Raw genomic sequence first — 19,046 nt, 5'->3', positions numbered from 1 at the left:
AAAAACAGTCTTTTTTCTTGATTTTCATTGTACAGCTGGGGGCTTGGCTGGGGGAAAAACAGGGAGCCTCTAGAGCTTCCACTTAAGAAGCAACCACTTCTTTAAATAAAAAAAAAGAAGTAGTAATAGTAGCAATAGTAGTTTTGGATTTAAAAAATATCCCAGAGATTTTCAATAGTATAAAATGTACTGAAGAGAATTCATGAAATAAAATACTGGAGCTAAAAACAGTACAGCAGGAGAAATTTCACTGTATGACGATCTTTCCCGAGGCTCATCTACCAGCCCATCTTTGTAGAACAGTGTGTGTGTTATGCCAAAGGTAAGTGGGGTCATTCTTTTCTTTCTTGATAATCCAACTCTTGGGGATCCCTGGTTGGCGCAGTGGTTTAGCGCCTGCCTTTGGCCCAGGGCGCGATCCTGGAGACCTGGGATCGAATCCCACGTCGGGCTCCTGGTGCATGGAGCCTGCTTCTCCCTCTGCCTGTGTCTCTGCCTCTCTCTCTCTCTGTGACTATCATACATAAATAAATAAAAAAAATTAAAAAAAAATCCAACTCTTAATCTTAGTTTTTATTAACATAGTAGTGTATTCACATGGTAAAAGTTAAAGAAGTATGGAGGAGCCTGCCATACAGAAGTAGCTGGTTCTCTCTCCAGGTCTTCAGGGCACCATATCTCTAACTCTCAATTCTGTGCGCAAGCTTCTCCTTCATTTATCAAGTGGAGACATTACACTAGGTTACTGCTTTGCAAAAAAACCGACTTGATCATTTTTCCACTGTCTGTACTTTCCCATCCTCCTCCCAATACCCAAGTATTATATTACTTTAGTTGTTCTGATTTTTTTAAAATTTAAATATACATACTTACTCCTTTTGTGCTTCATCAGTTGTCAACTCTCCTAATCTCCTACTATGTCAAGAAGAGTATCTGCACTTTCATCCTCTTTCATTATACAAGTTACGGGCTTTGTTTTTTTAAGTTATGCCTTTATAAACTACAACTGCAATTCTCTTAGTTTTATCAATTCTTTATTATGAAAAGTTCCATACACATCCAAGGGAGCAGGTGTGTGTACACACCATCCAGCTTAGGACCAGGTTATCAGTAACTTTTAATAGCCTCCTCACTTTAATTTCCCACCTTCCCACTACAGATTTAACCACCTATTTTTTACTTAATATTCCCCTTTAATTTTTTACTACATATGTATGCACTGCTAAATGCTAAAATGTTAAAATTTGTTTTTGAAGTTTACATGAATAATTTTATACACTACATTAAGACATTTTATTTATTTTTGAGGTGTACTTCACATATTCATGAGGCTGTATAAACTTAATTTCCACTAACTGTGTAAGTACTACCTTGCATGAATATTACATGTAATCAACCCCAATTAATGTACTGTCCTTCTGATGGTCATTTAGGCTCCCTGGGTAAGCAGTACTCACACTCCCAAGCATCTTCATGTACCCTGGTATAAATGTTTCATTTGCCCCCACAGCAGTGAAGGCTTCTATGTTTGCCTCTGCTTTTGCTTTCCACCGTAGATTCAATTACTCCATTTTTTAACCTGCCCTTTAAGAGCTTCCTCTCATTTTCCAGGGAACTCAGCAATACACTTCAAGTTGCACATTTGTGAACATGTTTTGGCCCCTGTCTTACAAAAGGATTTTCAAAGTGTCTATAGACTATCATGCTCCCCAAAGTCAGCAGCACTTCTAGTCACCATTTTTTCTGATTACTTATATACTAAATCATTCCTAAATATATACACCTAGTTATGTTAATTCAAGTGTTTCTTGTATATTTGGCCACAAAGAAACAAAAGCACTTAATTTAAGTTTACTGAGGAATCATTTATAAAGGAGAGATTCACCATACTATTCCCTTTGACTCTGGAGGGTCAAAGGTTTCTGCCTTGTGGAGTGACATGCCTTGAGTTCTAGGACCTATCATACTAGCCAGAGCAAGCACATACATGCCTCCAGATGAATCCACTTAGATGAGTATTAGACATGCATGCACACACATACACACACACACACACACAACTTCAAAATAAAGGTAACCCAGCACTACTACATTCAAAACAGCCCTTGACACATTCTGTAGGTACAAAGATAAATATCCCTGACTTTTAAATATTTAGCTACATGCCATTATATTACAGCATGCAAATGGTAGCATTCAATAAATAACTATAGTAAATGTTTACATACAGCACATTGGTTAGTCAAGTAAAAATGTCTCCCCTTCCACAATCTGTTCAGACCACCTGCAATTTAGAGAGAATCTTTAAAAACTCCACAACTCCATTAGCATATTCTAACCCACAACGAATACATTAACCAGTTTTCTACAGCCAAGTGCAAGAGAAGATCTTCTGCTCCAGAATGGTGTTTTCTGAAAGGGGTGTAAAGCAGTTAAATGCAATTCAACCCAGAATTTGGACAGAGAGGTACAAGCTATGTCTGCTCTAAGTTTTATCCCAGTCTAAGGAGTAAAGACCATCTCTAGTATGAAATAAAAGCAGGATGGCAACCTCCATGAAGATCTCAGAAAGACTCATGGCTCCTGAATATAAACTTCACCATAATTGCTCATTTTGGCTGTTGGTTTAAGAATTCCTCAAGAAACACAAGTGTTATTTTTCTAATGAACTTTTAAAACATTTTTTTCAAGTGTGAACAACTACTCACCATTTTGGGTTATTTGCCCATTATATTCACCTTTATAGTCAACTATAATAAAGCAGTTCATTAGAAACCAGGCATAATATTTGTATCCACAGTTAAGAGGAAGTTATGGGCTTTCTTTACTATGGCTAAAAGTCACTAGCAAAGTATCACATGGCAAACAATAATAGAGCTTAAAATTCCTGATTTAAAAAAATTGGACAGCCAGAATTTTAATACTAATCTGTCACTAACTGTGTAATCTCCAAAATTACTTAAAAACACATACATGATGCTTTATCTGAAAAAAAAGAGAAGAGCCGCTGTATCACAGGGCGGCTTTGTAAAAACCAGAAGAAATAACATAAGGCAATAGGCTTAAAGTTCTTGACACAGTTACATAGTAAGTGCTTAAAAAATAGTACTTGTTACTTTCACTAGCATGATCACTTTGATAACAACGGTGGTTTGGGGAGATGCAATTTAAAATACTATTGGGGTGAGCAGTTCATAATCCAGTTTTTAATAGTTAATTCTCAACTGCTATAACTGACTGCCAAAATAAGGCAAAATATCTCAGTACCTTAGCATCTAATTTGACTTTCTACAAGATATTGTAGCAAAAAAAAGTTGAGATCAGCATTACCTTATCAAGCACCGTGTAGGGGTTTTTTGCATTAAAACCAAGAGGAGCATAGAGTCTGAATCTCTCTCTGAACTCGGCCTGCTTCTGCTGATGAGGGCAGAAAAAACTAAAGGTAAATTTAAGAAATAGCTTCAGTTACCCTCATAAAAAAAATCTTTCTTTAAAACAAAAGGAAAACGAACATAATACCCACAAAACAGGGTAGCTAGCTTACATCAAATGAAATACATTTTTTCCTTAGGAGGGTGACTTCTGCATTTTGGAGAGGTGAGACTGCATGTCTGACAGTTACTGCAATCTTTTTGGTAGTTTCCCATCTTTCAGGTAATTCCTACAAAAACAAAGGTGCAAACAGGAAATTACTTTAGCGCCCAAATCAAATCAACTCCACAAGATTTCCATTACTCCAACCTCTATACATTAACCCATGGCATCTTCACATTCTTCTAGCAGAGGAGGAGTTTATCTCCAGAAAGATACAAGCAGCTAAAAGGCTGCAAGCCAGGCTGACCCCTGGACACCACTGATTCCTATCTTCCAAGAATAAACCAGAGTTGTCCTCTGTTGTAATTAGCTCAGAATACAGAATATCTTTTCCAAATACACACCAATTTCCAAAACTTTTTATTGTTAAGGGAATAAAATTAAAGTGCTCTAGAAAGCACTTTACCCTGCTAACAGGTGGAAATGGAATGGGGTTTAGCAACTTAGCAAGTGAAGAAAGACGCTTTGAATCTGGTGGGGCACAGAGGAAAACGTTAATCTATCTCATCCTGCACTGTTCTCTGGCTTCCACAGCTCTGTGTTACTTTGTCTTGATGGAGAGTTTGAGCATTCAGATTAGGTTCACTCTAACCAGGATTTCTAAAGCAGAGAGAGGCCAAGGGAAGGGAAGGTTAATTTCTACTTGATGTAGAACAAAAGCAGCAATAAATAGTTCAGGTAGCAACTCAACTCTGCACTCCCTGACTACAATGCAAATAGGACAAGAGCAAATTATTTTCTTTGAAGAGCCGTTGTGCATAAATGCTGTTGAAAAGCATTCCTTGTGCCCAGACTAACAAAGCATTGTTTCTCTGGGTGATCTCCTAGGACACTGAAATTGTTGTGTCATACAAAACCACTCATAGTGGGGGACTCTACTTGTGTAGCTCAAGTGCAAAAACAAAGGTTCTAAAGACTATTTTGTAAGCCTCAATAAATATTTGATGAATGACTGAGTAGTTGCCAATTATGAAGAGTACACCGTGCTAAGTGTCAACTATATCCATGTGGGGGATGGGTACTAGAAAGATAAAATACATTCTTCCAACTTAAATTGCTTTGTAATCTGTCAGAGTAAATGGGAAAGGAAATATTCCATGGGACAGGATGTGTTAACTTCCAGCAGGAGGCTTACGGGTTATGGAAAGAAAATGCTCTGAAGGCAACATTCCCTACAGGAATTATCAAAACAGACCAGGGAACAAGAGACCTGGGCTTTACATGTCTTTGTCCTTCATCTCCTCCTTCCACCCTTCTCATCAAAACTCTGTACCTTCATCTGTATGGTCTCACTTTGCATTTCCAATTGATCCCATGGAACCCAAGTATCATTTGGAGTCCCTTCAGGAGTAATGGGTACAAAGGTCACATCCCTGGGCTCAAACACCTTAAGCCCTTACCGGTTACAGTAGACCTGCTATTACCTGCTTCATATTTAGGGATTCCAAGTAAGATTCTACTTGATAAAGAGATTTTCCTTGAAAACCAAAAGATCAGATAATCTCCAAAGTCTCAATGATACGATCCCCACAAAGAGGTAGCACTGATTCTGTGACTGAGTGTAATGACTGGGTTACAGCAGGCAGAAATTAGGGCAAGATCCCTTGAGATCCTGTAAGGTAAGACTACCAGCGCAGGTTGGATAGAATAGAGCTCCAATGGCAACTGGACAGTATTCAGAGGCTAAAGGCAGTCAGTGAAGGCTTCTTAACAAGGAAAGGACTTGATAAAATCTATACATTAACGTTTAATCCTGCCTCAGACAGTACTGTAGATACGGAGTGAGTGAGGACACAGCCACAGACCAAAGCATTGGCAAGTATTTGGGAAATGTTATAACTGCTAATGACTGTGAAGAAGAAACAGTAACTATCACAAGCCAGTTTAATTAAAATAAAATTGGGGCACTGCTATCCTCCACGTGCCATTTGTATTGTCTACAAATTTTATTTTTTTCTCTTGAGCAGCCTGAATTACTGACAGAGGCACACGTGTAGCTAGAAGGTGGCCCACTTTCAAAATATTAAAAAGCCAAACATTTTCAATAATTCATGAACTGCAATGAGCCTCTTATAATACAAATTCTAGAAGCCATAGCTAAAATCCCCCATATTGAAGGCCTGTGTCATAACTAGTTTCTTTATTTTAAGGTCCAAGACCCGGCTCAAAGAATACCCAAAGCTTTCTAAAAACAAATATTTGCAGTGTGCCTCACACTATTTCTTCTCTCACTCTTGTTATGTACCTATTATTCCACATTTCATCTCCGTGTCTAAGTAGATTTAGTTTAGGGACAGCTTTATAGTTAAATAGAATTTAGTAATGCATCTGTATTAATTCTTTATAGTTTCTATAGTCAAAAGAGAGCAACTGTAAATACACTGTTGCATTTAATCCTCACAAAACAAAACAAGAGCTAGAAAAGGCAGTAGCTGCTGTGAGAAGTTTGACGTTTTCTCAGAAAGTTAAACTTGGAATCACCCTAGGACCCAGCAATTTCACTCCTGTGTTACAAAAAGAAATTGAAAACAGGTACCAAGGGAAAAAGAAAGAAAGGAAGGAAGGAAGGAAGGAAGGAAGGAAGGAAGGAAGGAACGAAGGAAGGAAGGAACGAAGGAAGGAAGGAAGGGAGATAAAGAAAGAAGTACTCAAATAAATACTTGCGCACCCATGCTCATAGCAGCATTATTCACAATTGCCAAAAGATGGAAACAACCCAAATGTCCCCAAGTCTGACAACAGATGAAAAGCTTAACAAGTTGTGGTAGATGTAAACACAATGTACCGGTGTTGAGACACAAGGAAGAATACAGCATTCACATGCCTCAATGTCATTGAACCTCAACAATATTATGTCAAGTGTTAGAAGCCAGACACAAAATACCTGCTATTGTACAATTCCATTTACACGAAGTTTCTAGAATAAGTAAACCCACAGAAACAGGCAAAGACTGGCAGCAGCCAAGGACTGGTGGCAGGGCGGTAGGGAAGAGTAATGGGGAAGGGTGGCTAATGAGTGCAGAGATTCTCTTCCAAGTGATAAAAATGTTCTGAGATCAGAGGTGGCAGTTACACGACATTACGTACGTACTAAATGCTAGGCACTTGTATGGTATGTGAACTGTGAATCTGACCTCAACAAACAAGTGGGAAACTGGAGACCATACAAATTTTAAAAGTGAAGGATCTGGAGCAAGATTTCACTGAACAGGAAGCATGCTCTGAGGCAAGCTGATGGAGTGGACTCATCTGGTCTTTGAAAACAAATTCGAGTCCCAGGCTCCGATCGTAAGTTTTCTTAAGTTAATGGGTCCACTACTCACATTTGCAAGGTTAAGTGTCAGCCCATTCTGGAAGCTAGTGAGTAATGCAAATATCTGTAGATCTTCCACATAGGCATGGGAATAGAAGCTCGATTGTGAGAATCTGATTCATGGTTTCAGTTCTAACTAAAAAGACTTTGATCGTCACTGAGCACAGAGCAGCCACCAAGTCTTTCCAGAGCATGGCAACAGAAGAATGACACAGAACTCTTATTTAGAAAACAATGATTTCTCCATCCAAATTGGGCTTTATTTTTTATTAAAATGTCCATGATAGGTTTCCAAAGACTAGGACCCTTCCAAAGACTAGGGATATGTTTCATGTCTGAAAGGGATGGTTAAGTGGAACTCCAAGGAGCAGCTCAGAGGCTGTTGACTAACTACCTCCTAACACGAAGGCAGTGAGCACAGTGGTCAGATGGAGTATGTTGGCATGAAACACACCTAGATTCATGCTGGCTGGATCAGTGATTCGTGTGACCTTGAAAGATGTATTAAATCTCTTTAAGTTTCCAATTCCTAACGTGTCAAGTGCCTACAGTTATCTACAGTACAGGGTGTCAATAGGATGTCCTAAGAGAGGGCATGTAAAGAACTAGGATAAAGGAGGTGCCAACTTATGTTAATTATGGGTCTTTTACGACTACACTTACTTACCTCCAACTGAATATAGACTTGCTCAGGCATCTTCTGGCCATAGTTTTCCAAGAGTATGATGGTCTGTTTTAGTGGCTCAAAAAGTTCATCCGTAGTTCTCTGTCGGCTTCTTACTGCCAGAAGATGCCCCATCATATCAACTAAGCCATCGTGATCACCCTCACTTAAATTTTTCTGAAGTCCAGCATCTGTCTCCTTTATAAATTCTTGTAGCTCGTTCAGACTATTAAATACATATTGCAGATATACATACACACATACACATACATGAACACAGACAAACCCAAATTAAGCTCATTAAAACCTTTAGAAGTATAAGACTTCTGATAGGGAAATAATGAAAATAAGATTCTACTTAAACATTACTCATTATCTCTGTTAAGAAACTGGCAGTTTTTAATGTACTTAAGATTTATGTCTCAACTTTAGAAAGCAGCCTGGTGTTATAAGTTGTAATTTCAAACAATGAAGCATAGAAGACTACCTGTCTGTGACAAATCTCAAAAGATGCTCCTGAAACATCCAGCTCCATTTCTTAATAATGTTCAGCAAGCTCACTTTGAAAGGCTTCATGTCCACTTTGAACCAACTATCAAATACTCTGAAGTCATCAAACTTGCTCATCTGAACATACAGAGCTTCATAAATGTCGATCTATAATTAGAAAAAAATTCCTTTAACAGTTGAATCAAAAATGAGCAACTCCATCGAATACTAAGTGTTTTCCTTGCCTGCTCTTTGAATTGTTCGAGAGTTGGTGGTTGTGCAGGGACTTCTTCATACACATGAGCATCCACTTCCTCAGATGACACAGTCTGGCCATACAGGAGAAAATGCTTCATAAACTCAGCTCGGTCATCAACCCAGAGGTATGCGTATGTGTCCAGGGTATTTCTGAAGTCCAAGACTTTGTTGATGACCTCTGCCACTCTGTTCATTATCTCCTGCCTGACCTCTACCAGGCCCAACATATTCTCCATGTCATTCTAAATGACAGGAAAAGCAAGCGTTTGTTAAAACCAACCCGCTCTGTCAATTACATACAATGTACCATCGCCCAATGCCATTCTTCAAAGGGAGAATAGTTGGTAAAATCAACAACTGTGTTTTTTCCCAACTTTTCCTTTCCTTGTGCTCCCCATTATCTCAATTCATTGTTAAATCATTAATATGAAAGGTCATACACATCTTCAAAGGAAATACCTGATAATTTGCTATTTCCAGATGTGCTGCTACTCGCTTCATCTGAGCAGACATTCTACAACTGCTGCAAAGCATTTCTTCTACGAGATCATAGAAGCCATCCCCAGCCTCTCTTTCTAAAGAAGGTTTAAAAAGAATATCAGGGGGCAGTAAGATCATCTGTGCTTGAAAAAATGGTACGGGTTTCAGCTGTTTCTCCGTATTCATCAGAAAGAAGTCTAAGTCATGCATTATAGCTTGAAAAAAGCCTTCTACCACAATGTCATCAATGAATTCCACATAAATCTTCCAGGTATCCAGAGAAGGATTGGCTTTGAAGAGCTTCCTGTTTTCCTAGAAACAAAAATATTAATAGAGGAGTACAAGCAATAATGAGTACAAAGATGAAAGCCTTCCATTTAAATGTTTTGTTAAAGAAGGGACTGCATTTTTGTGCACAAGATAGGAACATTTAAATGCCAGGTCATAGAACCTTAAGCTGAACACTAAATATCTGAGCAGGATTTGGTAACACTTAGTATCATTTATAAAATACATTCAAAAGTCATCCTTTAAAGGAAAAATCATTATGAAAATTGCTGTCTTCAAATACAAACAACAAATCCATGAGTTTTTAATGTTTTCTATATGTACTGGACATTTAGAAGGCATTCATGCTCTATCCCTAACTCTATGTGGCCTTGGGCTTTGTCTTCCAGGCCCTTATGTGTAAATGAGGTTTCCCGAATTGGTCTTTCAGAGAACACTGCTCTGGACTATCCAAAGATCACTAAGTCAGCAGAGTGCTAAGTACTCTAAGCCTTTTTTGGAGATTCACTCTGCTACAATTAAAAATCAACTTAACTTGGTTTACCCAAAACAACCAAACAACACTTTGTGCAAACCACCTATAAGCAACCTATGGAACAGTAACTCAACTTGGGGAACACCAGCCCAGTGTGGTCAAAGCTCCCTTTGTGTTTCAACAGTATTAAGTTCTTCTACCTTGACATCTCCCAAGAGTATGGGTCATGAACAGGTCAACAGGGCATGACAAGGTCAGACATGGATTATGGTTTAGGACTGCTAGAGGTTGAGCATACAGTGTGGCAGGACTAAGGACATAGATTTGAAAAGGTCAGGTGGGTAGCGAGGGTTGATTCCAGAGATATCTTTCTGAGTGGTAAAGCTTACATAGTCATACAGTCCAGAGGGCAGATGCCTAAGGCAGAAACTAGAGCACAGAGAAGAGGGAGTACTGAAACGAGAGCTGTTTATAGGGTTGACTATACTCTGCCCTTTCTTTGATCATTTGCTACTGTGGATATATGATCCAGATTCAAAGGTGTGTGTTACATGCAAGAACCATAGCTACAGAAGTAATAAGATACGGCCAAGATTGGAAAGTTCTTTGAGGGATTTCTTGCCCTCAACAAATTTAAGGACCTCTCCTTTCACGATGCCGAATTGCCCAACCAGGTAGAACCGTTCACAGCTCTATGTGTCTGTAGTGTATGTGACCCACACCCCCAGAGTCATGTGTTGTGCCACAGATATCCTGGGCAGCTGTACATAGCAGTCCTGGCTCCTTTGTAGGCACTAAAAAGGAGAAGTATAGATCTTAGAGCTGGAAAAAAAAATCCTTAAAGACCATCTTGTTTAGCATATTCATTTGAAAGATATAAAAACAAAGACCTAAAATACACCAACAGTCACACTGGTAGGAAGCTAGCACCTAAGCTAGGAAAAGCAACAAGACCTCTTGACTCCCTTGGGCAGTCCGGGTGGCTCAGCGGTTTAGCGCCACCTTCAGCCCAGGGTGTGATCCTGGAGACCGGGGATCGAGGCCCACGTCAGACTCCCTGCATGGAGCCTGCTTCTCCCTCTGCCTGTGTCTCTGCCTCTCTCTCTCTTTCTCTCTCTCTCTCTCTCTCATGAATAAATAAATAAAATCTTAAAAAAAAAAAAACCTCTTGATTCCCTAAAAAGGACTCTTCCAAACATTCACAGTACAGTATCTGTGACTGCCTCTTTGTTGATACTTTTTCATCCCAAGATATCCAGTTTATATACTGCAATGCCATTCATAAGAATTGTTTTTATTTTCAACATTTTAATATAAAGAGAAAAAGGGAAGAAGGGCTCGGGGTCACTCAGTGATGGCTCAGGTCCCTTCCAGATCCAAGCTTTCATGGTTCTACCCTTCTTTCTTCATCTTGGACTCTGCCTGCAAACTATTGCCTGGGATCCCCCAGCCACACAGGGTGCAGCATGAAAAAGCAGAAATGACCTATGACCTACCCTCTGTAATATTTCCACAAATTTCTCCCCAGTGACACTCCTCAGTGGAAATCTGAGGACCAGGCTCAAAATCATGGGCTGATATGGGGGGTGGGGGGTGCGGGGAACAATTTTATCCCTATTTTGAAGTTGACTTCTCTCAATTTAGAGCTTTTCCTCTGTTCCCACACTGAGAACAAGGTCTCCAGAGTTGCTTAGTTTTTGACTTAAGGAAAAAAGAATAGAGCCCATCTTTTAGTAGAAAACTTCCAACCTTATCTTCTGAGGGGACCAAATTCTTAGAATAATCCTCAATGCCTCCCTCTATGATGCTTCACATCCAGCCTGTTAGGAAATTCTGTTTGTTCTACTGAAAATATATCCAGAATCCAGCCACTTCTGACTGGCTCCGTCATCACCGCCCCCAGCCCAGGCATCGCCCATCTGTCACCTAGGTCACTGCCACAGTAACCCACCAGGCCCTCTGCCTTCCCTGTGCTCTAGTTGCAACACGACAACACGCCAGTCTCTCTTCCAAATGAAAGGCAGATCATGTTTACCTCCCTCTCTTCCAAGTCCTGCAATGGGCTGCCCACGTAGCCCAGAGTAAAAGCCCAAGTGTGTACAGAGGCCTGCGAGGACTTCCCTGATGTGCCCGTCCCCCTCCTCACACCCCGTGAGCATCTGACTTCAGCTCATCGAACTCTCCACCCCGCTACTCCCTCAGCTGCCCCACATGCACCTCCCTGCACGGAACACACGCCATGGTCCTCCCTGAAGCCTGTTTCCTCTGTCTGGAATACTCCTTTCCCAGGGCTCACTACGTGGACTCCGGAACTTCCTACTCATCTTACCTTCTCATTTAGGCCCATGCTGATCATCCTACTTAAAACCCCAGCCCAGCACTCCAAAACTCCTGCGCCCTGCTCTTATTGCATCTTCGTTCTGCAGCACTCAACCAATTCTAACATCCCTGCCTTACACCTGCTGCTTATTCCGTCTCTCCCCTCACTAGGATGCGAGCACCACAGAAGCAAGGCTCTTTATTCTGTTCACTCAAATATCTTAAGAATCTAAAAAGGGTCCTGGGGCCCTTAGGAGGCTCACCTTAAGCGAATGACAATGGAATACTAAACTACGTGATTGGCTATAGTCAACTTCAGGAGAAAAACCATGGTCTGTTGCTTGTTCTCCCACTGAGAGTTAGCCTAGAGACAAGTGTCTTCACTTAACGCCTGAGAAAATTCAGGCCTGGATTTTGGAAAACACAACACTAAACACCCTGGTTTCCAACCTCTACAGGGGGCAAACCCCAGGCCATGGTGCTCTGTGATGGTGGTGTGTGTGCACAGTGAGGGTGTCATTGCCCTGGCCAAAGGAGAGCGTCATGGTCTGAGGACCACATACATCTATAGAGATGATGCCGTGTAATGAACATGCTCCAAAGGAAATACGGAATATGCTTTTTTGTTCCCATCCTTTTTTTCCTTAATAAGAGTGAAAATGAACTTCCCTGTATGTATCTCCCTCCAGCTGCCCGGCTATGAGTGCCTCATTCCTGTCCTTTGCCCTCCTCCCTCCAGTTACTGCAGATGAACTCTCCAAATTCTTAGCTACAGCCAACTCCCACATGCATTTACAAAATCCCTTTCCTTCCAGGACTTACCTCTGACAATTATTTTCCCTCTACTAGATCACTCCCATCAACATACAATCACTCAGAAACCTCCACCAACATTAAAAATAAAATCCTCCCCATCTCTGACACGCCCCAGGCCCTGCAGAGTTTTTAGTTCCGGCCACCTCAGACATCCTCAGTTTAGTGGCTTTCTGGTCCCATTTCTCCCATTCTTGTCAGCCACTCCAATCTAGCTTCCACTGTATCAAGTTAGCTCTGTCACAGCCATCAAAGGCCTCCACGCTGCAACATCTGCCAGCCTCGGCCCTCATTTTCAGGTCCTGAAGGAGTATGGAAGAAAGTCAAATACTTTCTCCTCCTTGGCATCTCTTCTTGACTTGTTTTCCAGGACAGCATCTCTCTCGATTTTTCCTTCGGCTTCACTTGCCTCCTTTTTAGCATCCTGTGCTGGACCCTCCCCTTCTCCCTGGCCTCAGAGATGACTTCAGGGTCAGTCCTTGGACCTCTCCTCTACCTATTAATCCCTACATTAATCCCTACATGAACTCCTCTAAGTCCCTGGCTTTACATATGACATACGTGCTTCTGGCTCTCAATTCTATGTCACTGGCCTGGTCTTCTACCCCAAACTCTAGGTCTGTGGGCATATGTGTCTAATTAACATGGGCCAAACCAAAGCCTCTCTTTTCTTTTTTTTTTTTTTTTAAAGATTTTATTTATTCATGACAGACACAGAGAGAAAGAGGCAGAGACACACACAGAAGGAGAAGCAGGCTCCATGCAGAGAGCCCGATGTGGGACTCCATCCCGGGTCTCCAGGATCATACCCCAGGCTGAAGGCGGCACTAAACTGCTGGGCCACCGGGGCTGCCCCAAGCCTCTCTTTTCTATACAAAATCCACTCTATCTATCACAGTTCTCCCCCCATATCAGTAAAGGCAAACTCCAATTTTCCAGTTGCTCAGACCAAAAAATTTGAATCCATCCTTGAATTCTCTCTCTCCTGACTCATCATAGCAAATCCTGTCGGCTCTCCCTTCAAAATATATCTAGCATGATTGTTTCAATCACTACCATTCTGACCCAAGCCGTTATCCCCTGAATTATGATAATAATCTCTCAAAGGTCTCTTTACCTCCTACCACCTCCTTGCTCCCCTCTGATTTACACTCAACAGGCTAGCCTTTGAGTAGAGAGTGTCTGGCTGCTATTTCACCTCATGGTAAAAATCCAAGTTCTCATAACGGCCTGTCAATACCATATATCTGTCCTTGGTCCCTTCCAAGCTGCATCAACTACTACTATTCCCCTTGCAAATTCTGCTTCAGGCATCCTGGCTCTCTAACTGATCCTTGGATAGACCACCTATGCTTCTTCCTCAAACTTCTATACTTTTTTGCTACCTAGAACACCCTTCTCCTGATATACACATGGCTCATTCTCTTTCCCTTTCAGTTCTCTGCAGAACTGCTACCTTAGTATGGAAGGGTTTCAGATCACCGCATATAAAATACACTGCATACCAATGATTCCCTATCCTACCTGCTGTGTATATATAATATATATATATATTATATATATATATATATTTTTTTTTTACCATTTCTCCTATGACCAATTGACCTATTCCATATATGTCATTTTCTCTACCTTTTCCAACTAGAATGTAAGATCCAAGAGATAAGGGACTTTTTGTTTGGTTGCATTGTTTTCTTTTTCTGCCTTGTTTCTTTGGTTTTATTTTTGTCTTCTCTTAAATTGATCACTCTAGAAGAGTGCCTGTTGCTGTGTTTGAAAATTCAAATAGTGACTATTGTCATTATTAAAAGTAAAAGGAGAGTGACTATTGTCCACCATTACGAGAAGACTGAGAGGGTGGCAGGAGGTGACACGGTCAAGATGGCTGGCACCTACAGGCATTCTTCAAACAGCGCCAGCTATGAATAGCATCCAAAAGAGCATGTAGCTATGACAAAGACAAGGATTCCAGCTTTAGGCTTTCTGTTTCATCAATATATCTCACATTCCAATCTCTTCCCTCAGGAATGAAAATAAGCAAGGGCTGCAGAAATTGTAGGCCCGTGAAAAAACTGGAGGTGAGCAATGCAAATTCCTCCATTTTAAATGCTTAACAAAATCATACATAAAGCTCTCTCCAGCCCAATAAAGGAATCCAACATTATTAGGTTACGTCTGCTCTTTTGTCAACTAATTGAAAAGATCTTCAGTCAATGTCAAAACCTTAAAAGCAATTACCTCCACCAAGTTATGTATCCTGCAGCCATCTTCTTGAATTAGCTTGTATTTTTTCGTAAACAAATCAGCCTTGTCCTCCAAAGTAAAGGCAGTCTCCCTTCTGTGCTCCCTCCTGGGAAGGAGCGTACACTCTGCCCAAGCTTTCATGGTTTGCTGGATCACTTTAACATTGCTCTGTGTGTGCTCCACTCTGTGTGCCAATTCAGACGTGGCTGCTTTCACCCTCTCGATGTATTCGCAGCAGTCATCCTGCCATGTCAGTGACGTCACGGCTGCCTGCAGTTGCTCATCCAGGGCCTTCAGCTCATCTTCAACCAGAGGGTATTCCACTTCCAGAAGAGTCTGCTTCAACTTATTATAGCCTTGCACAAGAAGTTCAAGATTTCCAATGTACTGGGAAAAGGAAATCCCAAGACAAAAAGTACCAAATATTTAAAGCTACATATCTTAGAGGCATAAAAGTATTATAGGTCTACATGGTCAGCATTACAAATCAAATATTTCTGTTCAAAAAATGCCCTAATATCTACAAACACTAACCTTTAAAATAGTGTTTCTTTTTTTGAAGATGGCTAAAGCTGAATCCGGTATGTCGGACTTCTTCAACATCAAAAGGTATTTCACTTCTCTCAATACAGCCACAAGCTATCAAAAGAAAATCAAGGATTATTGTGTATTTTAAGAATGTCATTCTCTTTTAACACGTTAAAATCCAAACGTTTAAAATTTTATCCAATGATTATAATATTTTCAAATCCTCAATGTAAAAAGGCTATTGTTTCATGTGTTTTTTAATAGAAGTAATTATACATTCTTATGACACAGAAGCATAAATAACAAAGGTATAAATCACTGGCTGTGGCCCACAGTCAGAGAAAGAATTCAAGCAAAAGAGTGACATGTGCACATAGAGATGTGAAATGGAAGGCTATACAGGGACTCAATCTTTTCCCAGTGCTGTTCTGCTACAATGTTTGTTTTGAAAACATAAATTTGTTGCAATATAACTGACAGACTAGCAATGTGGGCCTACCACAAATTTTGTCTGCTTAACTACAATTTCATTAGCAAGAAACACTAGGTAAATGCTAAAAACTGCACTCAACTCAACTGAAAGGCTCAGAAATATGCAAAATGCTCCTATGCCAACAGCCACCAAATACCTCAGTTCACTCAAGTATGATGAGCCACTCCCATTCACACAGGGGGTACAACTTTCTGCCTGGTATCAGACAGCCCTCCTTCTATCACCACAACAATGCACAAACTGCCACCTGTCCAACACCCACTTCCATGAGCAAGCTTCTGGTCTTTGTCAAGGGTAAGTGGCAAATTTGCTGTAGTATTTCAGTATTATTTGGCCATTTAAAATGTATAAAGTGCTGTTCTTCCTAGTTTCCTATTTTCTAATGCACCGCTGACAGCTTTTAAGTGCGCTAGCCCTAACCCCCATCTTCCCCATAAGTGCTATACTTTTTATTGTGCAATCTTTCATAGCACAGTGATTTTTAGGAATGCATATGTCATGTTGTAGCAGAAGTGACTGTATCTATAAATCACAAGCTCCAAGGAAAAGACTGCATAACATGCTTAAAAGGTAAACCAGTTGACTTCCTTAGGCTGTCACACCACAGGTGAACTAGTACCATACATGTTGTTTTTAGAATCCCTTCAGGTACAATCACAGGAATTATTCCTGAAACATCTCAAGAATTTAGATTCTTTAAGCAGGTTTTATGAAATCAGACATAGAAGGAATCCTAAGTTCTTTTTTTCTTAATATTTTATTTATTTATTGAGACACAGAGAGAGAGAGAGAGAGAAGCAGAGAGAGAAGCAGGCTCCATGCAAGGAACCCTAGGTGGGACTCGATCCCGGGTCTCCAGGATCACACCCCAGGCTACAGGTGGCGCTAAACCGCTGCGCCACGGGGGCTACCCAAATCCTAAGTTCTCTCAGTCATATTTATATATGTGTGCTAAGGTTTGTAAACATAATTAAGTGATGCTATTTTTTGTAATAATTTAGGACAACAGATGAGAATTTGGGTGCAGATTATAACAAATCCACTAAGGCTTTCTCACTTCTTACCTACACATACATTTGAACTGACATGAAAGACAGGACAATCACTAAAAAAACAGCATGTAATCTCCACTATCTAAAAAATTAGCCAAATGTTTACTAGTTTTTTTGTAATGACAACAAACAGATATTTTGTTTGCCCTTTCCTGTAAAACATATTCATTTAAGTAAACAGAAAAGGTTTATTTTGTGCCTCCTACCAAGCTCTTAGAGTTGGAGACAAGTTAAAATATATACATACACATATATCATTTATCAGTTATAAGTACATATAGTATGTTACGTATAAATATATATACATATAACTATCTATATATATAATTGCTATTAAAGTTCCTGCACTTTCATTATCACATAACATGAAATTTTGGGAAAATAAACTTATTCAGATAATCTATGAAATTTCTTTGTTAGGTGGTTTATCATAGGATAAAAACCATCTCTTCAATAAAGGTAATTTTCATCCTGGATATACTTAACTATTCATATTATTTGGGGCATTTATATGTTGTTTTATGTTTTTTTGAAAACCATTATATAAAAATGACCAATTTAACCAACATATAACAGTTTATTGCCCCCCTTGAAGGATATTCTCATTCCATGTTTTATGGATTCTCCAAATCTTACATGATAAAATTTTAATTAACTAAAAACGATATGTGTGCTACAAATATAATTCATGCCAGAAAACTCTTATAAAAGACTAATGACTACATTCAACTGAGCTAACATTTATTAAGTATTATCAAGTGCCCAACACTATGCTAGAAACACAGAACACAAAGATAAAATGAAATGTACCCTACTTTCAGCTCATTATCCAGTAAAGGTGGAAGCAGTAAATAATCGCCAGGCAAAAAAAAAGTAATTAATATGGCATTTGGGAAACAAATCTCTAAAACAAAGACTCATTAGAAGCTGATTTCAGTTATAATCCTCATAGGACTAACATTCTCCCAAATTAATGTAAATGACAGGAAGTATCAGGAATATACTTGTAATAAAAATAAAAATATATAAAACCTAGAAACATCAGACCCCTACCTTTGGGTCAAAGTTGACACTGAGAAGACCATTTATGGCACTGAATTTAATCAAGGGTTGGTTCAAATTGAATTCACAGATTTCATCCACGTTACTTTTCCATTCATCATAGATATGATTTTCAAATTGCTCTAGCAAAGCGACCATTTCAATATACTTCTGATAAACTAGGGCATCATCAGGACTTTCCAAGAATCTGTAGGAATATGATTTTTCTACTTTCCTACATATTAGATGTCAGCTTAACTACTTTACAATGAAACATACAATAGAAAGTAAAATTAAATGCACTACAGAAAACAGGAATAGAAATAAGAAACGCCAAATAATGCTTATGAATTGTTTTTGCCTTAAAAGATAGAGTTACAAAATGAAAGCAACTCCAGAGATGTAACCAAAGTACAAGAGCAGAAAGTTACCAGTTCCTACAAAGAAAAGAGGAAGGTACAGAAATCTGTCAAATAAAAGGAGTGCTAGTAACTGAAGAAGAGGAACCAAAAACTACCAACATACTGCAGGTGCAAAGGAAAAGTGGGAAGAAAATATGTAAGGACCTGCAACGGGCAAACAGATGGAAGTTTTAAGGGTCCCACTGAATGTATTCTAAAACGATGGGGGGATGGATCTCTCTCGATGAACTCAGCCAACAAAAAGTTAAATAGGGCAATGACTCTTCAAGGGCTGAAATGAACAACTCACTACCCTCTAAAAAAAAACTGCCTGTCTCATTAGGATAATTAATTTACCATGAAATAAGCCCAATAACTTACAAATACCGGAGAGATGCAAAGTTGGACCAAAATGTCTGAAGTCGTTCAAAGACCTCTTTAGCCCATTTGATGTTGCCTGAAGTAAATGGCATATTCCTGTGAAGAATGACATTTCCGCGCTCGATCTGCAAAATCATATTTTGGTGAAGAGGGAGGAAGGGAATGTTTAATCAGCATGCATTTCCAACCTTGTAAGCAATTGTTCATTTCGGT

The 19,046-nt window shown here is 39.7% G+C and overlaps 1 protein-coding gene across 1 annotated transcript in view; it reads right to left on the bottom strand.

The window, feature by feature from the left end:
* The window catches only part of DNAH11 (dynein axonemal heavy chain 11), a 314,532-nt gene that overhangs the window by 252,880 nt on the left and 42,606 nt on the right, over window positions 1-19,046 (bottom strand). Inside the window, exons 11-20 of the mRNA XM_072764523.1 lie at window positions 18,834-18,958; window positions 18,064-18,259; window positions 15,472-15,576; window positions 14,932-15,324; window positions 8,778-9,110; window positions 8,306-8,560; window positions 8,059-8,228; window positions 7,575-7,797; window positions 3,545-3,661; window positions 3,331-3,417 (exon numbers count right to left, since the gene is read on the bottom strand). Coding sequence (XP_072620624.1) covers window positions 3,331-3,417; window positions 3,545-3,661; window positions 7,575-7,797; window positions 8,059-8,228; window positions 8,306-8,560; window positions 8,778-9,110; window positions 14,932-15,324; window positions 15,472-15,576; window positions 18,064-18,259; window positions 18,834-18,958 — 2,004 coding nt within the window. The remainder of the gene's footprint in view (window positions 1-3,330; window positions 3,418-3,544; window positions 3,662-7,574; window positions 7,798-8,058; window positions 8,229-8,305; window positions 8,561-8,777; window positions 9,111-14,931; window positions 15,325-15,471; window positions 15,577-18,063; window positions 18,260-18,833; window positions 18,959-19,046) is intronic.

Source organism: Vulpes vulpes, chromosome 7 (assembly GCF_048418805.1).
Source record: "Vulpes vulpes isolate BD-2025 chromosome 7, VulVul3, whole genome shotgun sequence".
NCBI lineage: Eukaryota > Metazoa > Chordata > Mammalia > Carnivora > Canidae > Vulpes > Vulpes vulpes.
This window is presented reverse-complemented; position numbering and strand designations above follow the sequence as displayed.